Source organism: Helianthus annuus, chromosome 15 (genome assembly GCF_002127325.2).
Source record: "Helianthus annuus cultivar XRQ/B chromosome 15, HanXRQr2.0-SUNRISE, whole genome shotgun sequence".
Taxonomy (NCBI): Eukaryota; Viridiplantae; Streptophyta; class Magnoliopsida; order Asterales; family Asteraceae; genus Helianthus; species Helianthus annuus.
Genome location: NC_035447.2, coordinates 30,272,127 through 30,287,738, shown reverse-complemented (window position 1 = coordinate 30,287,738; position 15,612 = coordinate 30,272,127). Strand labels below are relative to the sequence as shown.

Sequence of the window (15,612 nt, the reverse complement as noted above, 5' to 3'; positions counted from 1 at the left end):
CATAACGTGCAATATTTCAAAACATAAAGTATAAAACTCGTTAATTTTAAAGACAAATGATACCGTGTGAAAAGGAGTATAAAGATAAAGGACAAAATTTGAAATACACTCACATATTTATGTCACAAGATAAATATGTGATTGTGCTAGTTATCACAAGATATCTATGTCTACTTATTTATATAGAAATCTCTACAGCTTTCTAAGGGCTTCCATGTTTTTGGACCATATTTGTACGGTTCTAGATCTTTCAGCCTTAATTCTTCAAGACTTCTCTAAAAAGTTTTAGATCTGGAGCTTCCATCATCAGAGAACTAACAACTCTAGATCAAGTGGTGGAAGGCTTGCATTTCTCTTGAGAGATGTAGGTTCAACTTCCACTTGGTGTAGACTGTAGAGTGAGGTGGGTAATGATAGGAGACCCAGGGAAACCTGGGTTGGATCCTTAAGCCAAACGAGTTTTACCGGTAATTTTACCGTTGTGCCTACAGGCGGGTGGGTTACCGGGTTTTCCCCAGAATTTGTGGTGGACTCGAGTTACTCTCGGAGTACTCCGTTTGTCTAGTGGGTGCCCCGAGAGTGCTCAGGATTGATTCTGTTGGCCGTTCAAAAAAAAAAGTTCCATTCTTGAAATGTAATGAAATCAACCATAATAGCTTCTTGTTACATATATTAGACAACAATACCATATAAAGCCTACAGAGGCATATATTACTCAGCACCACCACATAATGTCGGTGCAAAGTGCCTGTAGAAACCAACCCAACAAGTTTTTAAACAATCAGCAAGAGTCAAACCAGTTAAGTTTCTAAGAAAATAGCCACAAATATTTTAAGATCTAAACATGTCACCACAACATTTGACATCAACAACAATGTTACAACCTAAAGGCCAAGTGAGGGACATTGCTTCCGAGCATGCTCTGGTATCAACTTAGCCAGTAGTTCCGCAGACGCGCCTTTCAACTCTGCATGTGTATACAGTTTCCGTTAAGACCACGAGCACGTATTGAAAAAAAAAATAGTTGGAAAATGTTTTAACTTTTAACCTTGAGACTTGAAATTGAAGAGGGGCGGCAGTGGGCGGCCGTTTGGAAGACGGGTGTTTGGATCACGAAGCTCGTCAAAGAAGGGATGAATGCAAGCCTCCAGCTGTTAAAAACCGTGAGCATATATCATGTTTGATCTTTGAAGATGAACAGATTACTCTATTTTCAGTTATGGAAGTTGGAAAAGGTAGGATGTACTTACAGCTGTGCACCTAAGGTTCGGAGAATATTGTAGGAGTCTTGAAACAAGATCTACAGCTTCCGGCGGCATCCGCTTGTGAAAGATCTATGTAGAAGAAATATGTTTGGAGATTTAAAAATTGTAGGGATGTAAACGAACCGAACAAACAAGAACACATACACGGACAGATTTTCGTGTTTGTGTTCGTTCTTTTAAGTTAAATAGAACAAACAAACGGACACAGACATTAACATGAACGAATTTTCTAGTTTGTGTTCGTTGGTTAGAAAAATGTTTGTTTGGTTCATTCATTTGATAGATGAACAAACAAACATACAAGAAATAAAATATTTGGAAAAAAGCCTATCAAAAAGATATTAAAGTTCAAATATATTTAATATTTATTTTCTTATACATAAACGAATATTATATCAAATGTTCACCAACGAAAGCTTGTTCATGTTAGTTCATTTAACTAAACGCACATAAAATCTTTTTCATGTTCATTCTTTTAATAAATAAACGAACATCAACGAACTCCCTGCCGGATAGTTCATTGAACGTTCAGCTCATTTACAGCCCTAAAAAATTGAATTACATATATGAAATATTGGTATCACAATATAGCTAGAAGAAATAAAAATCAGGGTCCTTAGTCCTTACTTTGTGCCAGGGGTGTGCTTTGATTTGTGGGAATTTAAACTCAGTGTAGTTTGGATTCATACACTTAATTTCTTCACGAGTCGGGGTACCCAGGACCTAAAATTATAATGAAACAAATAGCATATAATCAACACAACTAATTATTTTGAAAAATAATAGGATGGTTAAATGTGTTGATATTTTGTAAATTAACAAGTCGATGAACTTGCCTTGATGATTTCTACGAGTTGGTCAACTCCACTCTCACCTGGGAAAATAGGCTAAGAATGCAAAAATGGTGCAAAGAAAAATTATATAACTTAAAACCCACAAAGTGTATATAGCAAGCATGATATAAGGTAGCATTTGGTATGCTGTAATCAGGTGTCTTTTTGTCATTCGATCATGTAATGGAACAGAAAATTCCAATGTGGTTTTATTTTCACTAACAATCTTTTTAATAAACTTCAGTTTTTTTACTAAATTACTTCTTTATTTTCCATAAATAGCTAGAAAATATACCCATTTTGTATTAAATTACTTATAAATTATACCTTGTCTTTATATATAATATATATTAAAGAGTACAATGCCATTTTCGTCCTCGAGGTTTAGCCAGTTTTGAGACTGTCGTCCGAATGTTTGATTTTCCGTGTCTGGATCCAAAAGGTTTGAAATCTTGCCATTTTCATTCGGCTCGTTAACTCCATCCATTTTTCTCCGTTAAGTCAATGATATTTCTGTCTTTTTTGCTAACTTAAAGGCCAATTCGGTCTTTTTCACTTTATATAAAAAGGCCGAATACCCCTGAAAAAGACCGAATTGCCCTTTAAGTTAACAAAAAAGACGAAAATACCCCTGACTTAACGGAGAAAAATGGATGGAGTTAACAAGCGGATGAAAATGGCAAGATTTCAAACCTTTTGGATCCAGATGCGAATAAACAAACCTTTGGATGAAAGTCGCAAAACTGACCAAACCTCAGGGACGAAAATGGCATTTTACTTTTTATTAAAAAATTTAAAAATAATTTTGGTCCTACACGTCAACTAAACATGATAATGGAATGCAATGATCATTCATTCCATTACTATGCCGATCTCATTACCTAGTTTCGTTCCGTCAAATTACCATTTGATTCCAGCCAACCAAACAGACCCTAAGAGATGGTGTTGAAAAGAACCTGCCCAAGAAGAAATTCTGCCAGGACACAACCAACTGACCATATATCAATTGCAGTCGTGTATTCAGTTGCACCAAATATGAGCTCAGGTGCACGGTAATATCTAGAACAGATGTACGATATATTTGGTTCCCCTTTGACCTGTTAGACATAGTAAAACCTTATCCAATAAAAACAAAGCTAGAAGATAAAAGGAATATATGGTATTTGTGTATTGAAATCTATATATGTTTGAACTAAAACTTACCAGAACTTTTGCACTTCCGAAGTCACAGAATTTGAGCTGGTGAGTATGCGGATTAACCTGCAAACAGGAAACCGTAGTATGGGAATTCAGCCATTCAATAAAAAATAAAAAGAAAATTTAAATACAAATAATCGAAATGCGCACCAGAAGATTTTGTGGCTTAATGTCTCGGTGACAAACACCTATTGCATGAATATATGCCAGAGCTCTAAATATCTGAAACGTTCAAGAGTACATATAATATTAGTTAGATGATCTATTTTAACAAGATATAATTATAGTGTACATGTGGAACGTAAAATTTGAGCTTACCGATCGAAAGTTTTTCAAATTGTATTTTTAAGGCATTAAACCTCCTATATCCTTCTATGCAACAAATTCTACTATTGTAAAATAAAATTAACTTTTGTACCATATTTCACACACTATCCGTTTATTAAAAAAAAATAAACTTAAATATTTCAGGTCAACCCAATCTGACCCATTTCTACTTGAACCAAAAAGTGGTCGAACCCATCTATTTCGACTCTAATGAGGACTTCTAAGGAAAAACCGAAGTACAAAAATTAGAACAAAAGTGTTTCGGGTCAACCCAATCTACCCGTTTCTACAAGAACCAAAAAATGATACATTTTGACCCACCCATTTGCCATTATAGATATGTATATATTTTGGTATGTAAGGAAAAGGTTTGGAGGAATGCACATGTAAGAAAAATACATGAGCCAGATTAAGAATTTAAGATGGGAACTAACACCAGACGTATACATGCAAATTACAAACCTGATATGTGTATAGTTTGACATATATCATAGGCATCCTCTGGTTCGCCTTGCTGTAATGCCTTGTTACACGATAAGCAGTTTCTGGCACATATTCAAGAACCAAATTGAGATAAAGTTCATCCTTATCTGTGGTTGAAAAGAAGCAATGTTTGAGAGAAACAATGTTGGGATGATCAAGAAGCCGCATTGTTTGCAATTCACGGTTCTTGTATCGTTTATCCTGCAACACTTTTTTAATTGCAACAGCTTCTCCAGTTTCTAAGCACTTCGCCTGCACAAGTGAAGATAATATTAGATTTATAGAGTGTAACATTGACTTTTCAAAAAAAAAAACATACGCCTCATGTCTTACCTGAAATACGATTCCGAAAGAACCCTGGCCAACGACACGCTCAGCCATATAGCTTATTGTCTGAAGTACCAATAATAGAAGATAAAGTTACGATACATGAACCTTTATGAAAAACTGAATGCACTAATAACATCCCATGTAGGACTAAAAATATACACTAAAACTTTGGGGTGAGCAGAAAACTGAAAAAACCGAACTGGAATCGGAAAAAAAAAAACGATTTAACCAAACTGCACAAAAAACCGGAAAAACCGAACCCAAAATTTACGGTTTTACATTTTTTGAAAACTGAAAAAAAAAAACGAACCGAATAACCTAAAAATCAGTTTTTAGTGTTTGTTATTTAGGAATTATTAGTTTTATTCTTGAATTTTAAGTATTTATAATAAAAACATTAACATGTTTATCTATCTTTGAAATGATTATCCATTGCCTACAAGAAATAACCAAATAAAAACATATAAAATAAATGATTTTCAAAGTATTTTAAAAGAAATTGTCTTAATAACAACTTTAGAGAAACATAAAAATAGATTAGAAGGTTAGGTTTATGCGAACAATATTAATTAAAAAAGGTTAAATATAATAACTTAAATGTAAACATCCAGGAAGGATTCTTGAATCATGGATTATACTTTTTACTTTTAAATGTTACGTAATTTTGTTCCAAAATCCGAACCGAACCGTTGCTAAAACCGAAAAAAAAAACAAACGGTTTTCAATAACCAAAAACCGAACATTTCGGTTATGGTTTCGTTTTACCATAAAACCGAAACATGCACACCCCTACTAATACTTCAGTCAACTTTCTTTGTTAAAAAAATACACCATAAGAAAGTACCCTCCTTGTGTGCTTTAACTCGTTGATTATATATTAATCATAAATCCCAAAAAACATTTGACACCACTTGTTGACACCACTTCTAGAACCCAAAACAGCAATAAAGTTTGACATATATGTGTCATTTTTCAGTAAACTATAAACTGTTACTTCATCATTCATCATATCATAGAATCAAGTTTATCGAATCAACCACTAAAAGATACAAATACTATGAAAGCAAAGCATATCTAGACAGTAGGCACGGTTCCATATATGAATAAGAGACCGAAACAATACCTGCTTTGGTTGACCATTTCTACCTCCAATTGTGGTAACAATTATGTGTCCAGTTTCAGTACCATTTCCATCCACAACTGTTTCCTCCATTTCCTAAAACGCAAGGGAAATCATGTGAGAATTACGGTACCGATATCCATATAAAAATATAAGATAGTTTCAAAAACTACTTTGACGAAGTCAACAAAGAACAACCTTTTCCACCTTGTCATCTCTAATTTTCATCTCACTGATTTCCTTTGGCAGTTTGCCAATAACTTCTCCAGCTGCTGCTGCAGGAGCTGCTCCATCAGAAGCCATTTTGAGTTGATTCAAGTCAATAAATTATTATACTTATTTCACGTATATTCCACTCAGATTATGGAACATCTGCATGAAGAAAAAACTGTCAATCTAGTGCATTGCATCCTCATTGGTTCAAACTCATACTTTGCAATATACTACACTTGTGGAATGGGTCAAGTATATATTCACATATTATTGTAGTGTTTTAAGTCATTTAACTATTCATAATACAGGATGAAATGTTGTCATGTGAAAATCAACATTGGTCGTACTCAGTACTAATTATTTAAGCCCCTGATTGCATCGTTAGATAAGAACAGAAAGTATCCTTATGGAGCATGAGCGACAGATCATAGGCTAATCATTTGCCAAGTTGAAGTTATCAGCAGATGTCAAGACATCTTAATACACTTTCTAAATCCTTTATTCAATATACTTTGACACACAAAAATGAAAGAGATCAGATATATGCCTATATGGTCAATATCACAACAACTAGAATTGATAAACAATAAAAACTGTTAGCACTTCCCACGACATTGTCATATTAAAGCGCAACTACAGTCAAGATCCATAGGGATGTTTAAAAAACAAGACAAACATCCCAACCATAACAGCTATAAGTCTATAACATAGATATAATGCACCCTGTAGGTTCACATAATGAATAATTTAACTTGAAATCTTGAATAAAAGAGAAATATACAAGGACAGCCCATACTAGTTAAGAGTATGGAACGAACAAACAAACAATTGAACAAATAGGAAGCAGAAAACCAAAAACTTAATCTCACCAGTAACACATACAACAATAACATTTTTTCGTCTCCATGATCACGCTCATGTATTTAAATTGACATTTTTCAGATCATCACAAATTTTACACATGTCATGTTATCCATGAATGCCACAACTGTGAGGCAACTACATATGGCATAAATTCCTAAACAGTATGCATAACTACAGGGAATCTATATTTTGCTTGTTCCTTTCAAATTCCTTCAATCATAAACATCTCAATATTCACAGTTACACCAAAACAGAATCCAAATCATTTCAAACAAAATTAGGGCAAAATCGCTTCCTAAACTTCTGATCTCACTCAATCAAACAATTAGCTTCACAACATTCCACTAATCTACAACACGAGATCTCTAAACACAAACACAATCTCTCTTCCTGTAAACCCTAGGTTCCAGAATCTACGAATTTTGATCTTACTTTCATCTTACACTAATTCAGCTCAATCTTCTGATCCAAACAACAAATTAAACAGCGGTAACAACACAGATTGAACACAGAAGGCACAGTATTTACCTAAAACCTGATGAATATACGGAATTAATGATACAACTGTTTATTTTGTGAGGCAACTAACTACAAACTGCATAAATTCATGAACAGAACAGTATATACATCTTATAACAGAATCTATATTTTGCTTGTTCCTTTCAAATTCCTTCTTCACAGTTACACTAAAACAGAATCTAAATCATTTCAATAACCACACAAGATCCCTAACACAAATTTCAAACAAAATTAGGGCAAAATCGCTTCATAAACGTCTGATCTCAACCAACATTCCACAAATTTACAACGCGAGATCTCTAAACACAAACAGAATCGCTTCCTGTAAACCCTAGGTTCCAGAATCAACTAATTATGATGTTACACTAATTCAACTGAAGCTTCTGATCCGAACATAAATCAAACAGCGGTAAGAACAGAAATCGGGCATAGAATGAAGAGAGTTTACCTGAAATCTGATGAAAAATGTGGATTTTAGGGGCGAAGAATAATAATTGAAATGTGTTTGTAGAGAGAGAGAGAGAGAGAAGGTGGAGGATGTTGCAGAGATCTTCTTTCTTGCGAGATTTGACCATGTGCGACTCTCTATGTTAAGTGGCTTTGGTTTTTTAAATTTAGTAGGTGTTTGGGATTCCTTTTAACTTATGACTTATAACTTTTGAGAAGTCATAAGTGAGAAGTAACAATTTCTTACTTCTCAATTTCTCCTTCTCAAAGCTATTTGAAGGCACAGAAAGTCCTTATTTGAGAGTGTTTGGAATTCCTTTTGATCATAAAAGTTCTTCTCAAAAAGTGTTTGGATTTCCTTTTCACTTCTCAGAACTCAATAAGTGAGAAGTTGGGGCAAAATAAGGAACCCCAAACACCGCCTTAACCAACGGTAAATTCAACTTCTTTATTTATTAAAACTAGAATTAAGACCCGCCGCAATGCGGCGGGGATTCTTTAGTTTAGTGATAACTAAGTCGATTTAGTGTGCGCACGTTATGTTGAACCTATCAAACAGGAAAAGATAGACGATGTAAAAACGTTCACCCGCAAAATTTAGAACGAAACGTAAAAACGTTAAACCAAAGACGCACGTTATGGTGTGTTAAGTCACAAAATTTAGAACGAATGATAAAGCTAAAAATTTGCGGAAAAGGAAAAATATAAAGGACCAAAGTTGAAAGTAAAAAAAGTTGTGAGGATAAATTGCAACAGATAAAAAGTTTTATGTTAAAAGTAAAAAAAACAAATAGTTTTGGGTTAAAAGTAATTTATAAAATACTTTTGGGTGAAAAGTAAAAAATCATTTTTTTTAAAAACCCCCAAAGCCAATGTTACAACAACCATATGCATAACCATTTTTTCTTTGAAAAACCCCCAAAGCCAATATTACAACACATAAGTAAAAAAAAATCAAAGTGGTTAAATCGCAAAAGATGGAAACTTTTGAATTAGAAGTGAAAAATCAAATTAATCAAAGGGGTTAAATTACCAAAGATTAAAATTTTAAACTTAAATTGCCAAATATTAAAACTTTAGGGTAAATTGTCAAAGATTAAAATCTTAGGGTTTAAAAGGAAACAAAAATTAAAACTTTAAACTTAAATTGTCAAAAAATTAAAAGTTTAGGGTTAGAAAGGAAAATTTCCATTTTTTTTTTTTTGAAAGCCTCCCAAAGCTAAAGATACAAGATATATATGCACATATAAGTTGCTTCTTTATAAGGTTTTAATAAGAATTAATTAGATTTTTTTTGAAGGGTGACTTTCAATATGTACATGGACCATTGGTCACCGGGTTTCCGTCTAGGACGGTTACCCGTCAGCCCAGCTTTCGCAGACGCGATGTTTTATCGGGCCCCGGCTGCCGCTCTGACTGACCTTCGCCCGTAAACCATACTGCCCCCACACGAGAGACTCGTTGGGGTAACAGCTGGATGAAAACCGGGTTGCCCTCAGGACCGCACCATGCCTCGGTAGGTAACGATCCATCATTGGGACGTCCCGCACCATAAGCCACAAGTTGGAGTCGAACCGGCGACCTCCCAAAGGGAAGAAGCCGGCCTAACCAATTGGGCTATGGTGGGGGATAAGAATTAATTAGATAGTTAGTCCATGTGGTTTACATAAGGGTGTTAGGAGTGGAGCGGCAAAGTGGTCGGCAAACGGTTTTGCCCATCGGCAAACACCGCCGCCGACACTTTGCCGAGTCGGTGAAGAGTGTGGTGCGGGGAGGGGAAGCCGACGCGGGGAAGATGATTGAGAGAGAGAGGGTATTGTTGGGTGGGGTCCATTCCTATCTCAACCAATCACACCTTTTTCCTTTTTTTTTAAATAGTTTACCACTTCACCAATTGTCTAAATCATTGCCAACACTTTTCACCAAAGTTTAAACACTTTTGACTGATTGACATGGCGCGCTCTGATTGGTCGGTTTTTTGGTTTGCCACTTCAAAGTGTTTAACCACTCCTAACACCCTAAAGTAACAATTTAAGATACTAATAGTTTAAATTCACTTATTAGGGTACTAACTTTTCATTTTTAACATGTGGGGGTATTATTGTTAATTCCCTGGTTAACTATCAGTACCTTAGATTGTTAGTTTGTGTAAACCACATGGACTAACTATGTAATTAATACCTCCACATGTAAAAAAATACAAAGTTAGTACCCCAGAAAGTGATTTTAAACTATTAGTACCTTAGATTGTTAGTTTGTGTAAACTGTAGGGACTAACTATGTAATTAACTCTAAAAATAAACTATAAATTTATATAATTTTAATAAAACTTATTTATAAAAATAAACTATAAATTTATCAGATAAATATAAATTTAATAAAACGAAACATATTTTAACGTAGCTTATTTTATTTTATTTTATTAATATAGAAATTTGTATCCTGACAAGTTGTTCTAGTGGTTAATCACTTGTTATTACTTATTGAGGTCCTAAGTTCAACTTCCACTAGAGCATCACCTTGAATGACTTTGATGGTGGCAATGAAGTGTTCGAAACCGAGCCGAACCGGGTTCTACCGCAGTGGGTTTTCGGGCAGACAGGTTTCCTCGGAACTGGTGGTTCGGGTATGCATCCAACTCTTACCGTTATGAAGGAGGTGATGCATTTACTCAATTGACGACATCCTAGAATGCTTATCCGGTGATTTAGTTGACCATTAAAAAAAATATACAAAATACATAATACTAAATTATTACGATAACGAAAATAACAAGTTTAAGCGTTTGAATTTTCATCAACATAATAAACTATCAAACTGAATTTCATTGTTTTTTTTTTATTATTTTCACATGCTACAGATCTAAATACTAATAAAAGACTACAAATAATGTCACATGACATTTTTTCCTTCAACCTTATAAATTTTATTTATATTTATTTAATATATTTATTTTAATATCAATAACCAATATATAATATCACTTATCTTTATCTTTATCCTTATCTTTATTTTAATATTAATAAATTCAATTAATAATTAATAATTATTGATATTATAAATATCTAAATCTAATATCTAATAAATTATTAATATCTCTTAAACTAATATGGAAATAATTAATTCATAAATATTAAACTAATCAAAGAATAATAAAAAATTTGAAACTATTTTGTGTATTATGAAGATAATAAATAAGTATTTAACCATTAACTAGAGTTTACTCTATTTATATAACAGTTTATTCAAGTTTTACAAAAATAGAATTTTTAATTTTTTGTAATTTATGGTGTTTTAGCTCATGTATAGGGTTTTTTTTTTTTCATTTCTAACCCAAAACTTTTACTCTTTTGCAATTTAGACTCTTTGTTTTTTACTTTTAACCTAAAGTTTTTCATCTTTTGCAATTTAACCCCAACTCTTTTTATTTTTCAATGTTGGTCCACCATACTTTTCATCATTCCCAAGTTTTCGTTTCGTTCTAAATTTTGTGAGTTAACGCACCGCAACGTGCGTGTAAGGTTCAACATTTTTTCGTGTATTTTTTCATGTTTGGCCCATCGCAACACAATATTTCTCCATTTGACAAGTTCGACGCAACGTGCGGGTCCTGGATTGACTTAGTTATTTTTTCTATGTTTTACGTTTTGGTTTAACTTCTCTGCAATGAGCATGCGTGATTCAAATATTTGGCGTCTGCTTTTCGCTCGCCTTTATTTTTTCCCGTTTTTATTTATTTTGTTTTTACGAGCTTTTCTGATGTTGGTGATCGCTGATAGTGGTATAACATTGGTACTATTTGACACAGTTTTACGACAACCGCTGCAACGTGGGGGCTTAATACTAGTATAATATATATGTTTCGTAAGAGATGGATGAAAACATTAACATTAATTTTTTTACCATTTTATTGCGAGAACAAACCTACCAATTGTTAAATCTTTATTATCAGTTATTTATATATCTTTTAAGAAAAAATTAATTTTTACGTACATATGTGTATGTTTATGTACATAAAAAAACATTAAACTAATTTGTTCATATATCTTGTCAAAAAATATATATTTTTTTTTAATTTAACTTACCATCTACATACGTGTAGGAAATATATCATACATTTATAGGTTTTAATTTTACTATTTTCTTATATTTAAAAAAATATAGTTGAAAAACTTGAATTATTTACATATTTTGCATGTCCTCGCTCACAATATGTAGTGTTATGCGTTGATCATTCTCATGTGTGTGCACAAATACCCCATACAAAACCATTTAAACATGGAAATGCGAGAATCTAATACTAATAAAAGAGTAACTTTAATGCCACATGACATTCTCTTATATTAAAGAATTTCACCATAATGCCATATGGCAATTTATCATGCTACCTCAACCATTTAATAAATAATAAGTAAATTAATACAAAGACCATTAAATAATTGAATTTAATGTATATTAGAAATGATCTATTATATCTCTTCAATATTCTTAATTCTTAATAATCAATATTAGTTAGCTACTACCTATACTTTAATATAATATCCCTACTTTAATAAATGAAAACATACTTATCAAAGAATATGGGATAACTAAACATTTATACACCCACCACTATTTGACATAACCAAAGATTTAAAATCTCATCATGTTTATAATTTGTTATTATCATTTTCACAAATGTTAAACATATGTAGAAACAATACATATATATATATATATATATATATATATATATGTGTGTGTGTGTGTGTGTAATATATATAATCTTAGATTATAAACTAATTCCATTCCATATTCAACTTTGATAACACTTTTTAAAATATGAAAATATTAATTTGAGATAAAATATACTAATTATTTTGTACTTAAAAACAAAATTCTTACTTCGTGCATCATTTAAAACGAGTAATATTATATTTTCTTTAATTTTATATGTATAATTCATATTCGGGTTATATGTATTCACATTAAAATTTATATTTATGATGTATGATGCAAGAAATAGTATGAACATAAAAAATAATTTAAACTTATCATCATTGTGTCCTTCAAACACAACCAACCTCAACAATAACATATTTATTTTAAAAAACTCATTCAAGTTTATATAAATGGAAAACACATTTATTTCTCCAAATAACTCGATCAACTCTATAATTATCTTAAAGTCTTTCATTTTCTATCCTAAAACCCATGTAATACATGGGTCTATAAACTAGTAGCATAATATTTATGCGTAGTAATTTACTGATTAAATGAAAGTGGATAGACAGTTTACTTTACCATCTTGTTTAGACTATGTGTTGTGGAAGACACAAATAATACCCTCATATTTGGGCGTTTTGCGTCATGTGACAGTCCAATCAGCAATAGGGCACTATGGGGCGTTTTTCTAAAATGTGTGTAGTGAGGATGTGAGCATTCTGAGACATTATGTTAAAAAAGGTGTAATATAATTAAATAAAAAAAACCATAAAAAAATGTTACTGAACAACCCCAACGTGGAAACCGGTGATTGACCAAAACTATTGAAGCAAGGCGTGGAAAAAAGAAAGCCAAAAGCATTTTTTTTTTTTTTGAAAAAAACGCCCAGGGACGGTCTAGGGGCGTTTTTTAGCGTTTTTTTTTTTAGGAAAAACACATAAAACCCTAGTACGGATGATGTTAGAAAACTTAAAACAAAAGACAAATGTTATAGGTTCTTCAGTTCTATTTTAAAATCCTCTTATTATGATACTGGTAATTTTGTTTTATTTTATTTACCTTGTTAATAACTCTATGGCCGTTGATCTTGCTGAAAATTACTTTTGACAATTGGTGGTCTAGCTAGTCATTGATGGTCCTATAAAATGTTCCCTAATTTTGACTTGAGGAAAGAAAACAATCGGCGGCCGAAGCATTGTATTTGTTTAAAAGAAACAATATAATTATATTCAAGGAATCAAGGGATTACTTGTACGATACTTGAATCACTTTTGTTATATTTTTAATTTAATTTTGCTTTTCGAAACATATATTAAAAATTGTTGAAATATAACCGTTGAAATATATAGATATGTGATATACAAAAAAAAGTTGTTGAAATATAACTATTGAAATATATAGATATGTTATATACCAGTGGCGGTGATGAGGGTGTGCGGGGAGGACCTTCGCACAGGGCCCCGTAACTTCGTGGGGCATGTGTTTAAAAAAATGTTATGTATATGTTAATTTTTTTTAAATAATATACTCATTCTAATTCCAAGATAGGCTTATTTAGAAAACAATATCTATGGTTTAGAAGTTTGCACATTGTCATTAGATTTATTGAGCCCCATACCTATTTAGTTTTAAAAATATTAATAATAAAACATTATAGAATAACATATTTTTTCAAGCTCTAACAAGGTATAAGAACTCTCAGAGACGCCTCTATTGTATACAGTAACAAAAATATTAAAGAACATATATACTTTCAAATCAACCACATGTAAATTACTATACCTTTTTTATTAATATAGTTTATAAGCTACATTTGTGTAATAGTTTTTAAAATTTTAGGAAGTTAGCCAAGGCAAAGGCACATCTAATACAAATTCAGATTTTAAATAAAAATTGTAAGAACCACATAAGCCACATGCATATAGTGTGTGAAACTTATAATGAAAATTAGAAAGAAAGAAAGGTAAGCCGGTTTGGGTTGGGGCGTGGGTTAGGGTAAAATGCCCAAGTCATCACCTCGAGTGGGTTTGAGTTGGGGCGTGACCCTTTGGGGCTTGGCTTTCAAGCCGGTCGTGGGGCGGGGGAGCAAGGTGAGTTGAAGGATTGTGATTGGCCCATTAAAAGTAGCCGTTGGGGGCTACTTTAAAAAAAATTCCTTTATAAATACTTACCATATTTAACATTTTTCTCACACAATATCAAACACATAAAACACAATATTGTCATGCGTTCTTCAAGTTATAGTGAATCGTCATCATCATCTGACGATGGTGCGGAAATATTTCTACAAACGATCGTGGTGGTGGTGGTGAAAGCTATCGTGGAAGACGAAGACGATGAGGAAGATACTCAACAACCTAAACGGATGAGAAGGTACATCGCTCGTGAACGGCACACCGCTAACGATTTGTTAGTAAGCGATTACTTCTCAGCGGAACCTAAGTATGATGAAAAAATGTTTAGGCGTTGTTTTCGTATGAGTAGAAACTTATTTTTAAGAATATCTAGAGATCTTGAGGAGAAATATGTTTGTTTCCAACAAAAACCCGATGTCATCGGGCAATTAGGATTTAGTACGTGGCAAAAGGTCACGGCCGCACTTAGGCAGTTAGCGTACGGCAATAGTTCGGACATTATGGATGACTATTTAAAAATGTCTGCACGTGTAGCTAGAGAAACTCTTCACAACTTTTGTTCGTGTATTCTAGAACTTTATAGGAAAAGATATTTGAGAAAGCCCTCCTTCAGTGACATGCAACAAATATTGGAACATCACGCAAATTATCATGGGCTACCCGGGATGCTAGGTAGTTTAGATTGTATGAAATGGCCTTGGGAACTTTGTCCTACCCAATGGCAAGGCGCTCACACTAGTGGATTTCACGGGGTGCCAGCCATCATGCTTGAAGCGGTTGCGTCCCAAGATCTTTGGATATGGCATGCGTTCTTCGGTATGCCAGGTTCACATAATGATATTACCATCATAAACCACTTGCCTCTTTTCAATGATCGGGTAAATGGTATAGGAGCCAAATAAAGTTTCTTTGTAAACGGGGTTGAGTTCGTGTACGGGTACTACCTAGTTGATGGGATTTACCCAGAGTGGGGGGTTTTCGTAAAATCGTTCACAAGACACGGTACCACAGATCCAAAGAGATTAAAGTTTAACAGGGTCCAGATGGCTGCACGTAAAGACGTCGAGCGAGCATTCGGTGTTTTGAAGAAAATGTGGCGAATATTGGCAATGCCTTGTCGACTATGGGACAAGGATCAGATTGGAAACGTGATGTACACATGTATCATTCTTCAC

General features: G+C 33.2%; 1 protein-coding gene across 2 annotated transcripts; it reads right to left on the bottom strand.

The window, feature by feature from the left end:
* Window positions 1–638: 638 nt before the first annotated feature.
* Window positions 639–7,756, bottom strand: LOC118487308 (shaggy-related protein kinase epsilon-like). 2 transcript variants are annotated; one of them, XM_035984015.1, is made up of 13 exons: window positions 7,600–7,756; window positions 5,754–5,927; window positions 5,559–5,651; window positions 4,439–4,498; window positions 4,085–4,357; window positions 3,446–3,517; window positions 3,302–3,358; window positions 3,055–3,195; window positions 2,102–2,152; window positions 1,893–1,988; window positions 1,251–1,334; window positions 1,049–1,151; window positions 639–967 (listed from the first exon to the last, which is right to left on the bottom strand). In XM_035984015.1, exons 2-13 carry the CDS (start codon window positions 5,856–5,858, stop codon window positions 885–887), a joined length of 1,218 nt encoding a protein of 405 aa, XP_035839908.1. In that variant the 5' UTR covers window positions 5,859–5,927; window positions 7,600–7,756; the 3' UTR covers window positions 639–884. The 2 variants fall into 2 exon arrangements, with proteins under 2 accessions (XP_035839908.1, XP_035839909.1); XM_035984016.1 differs by having other exon boundaries at window positions 5,763–5,927.
* Window positions 7,757–15,612: the final 7,856 nt, after the last annotated feature.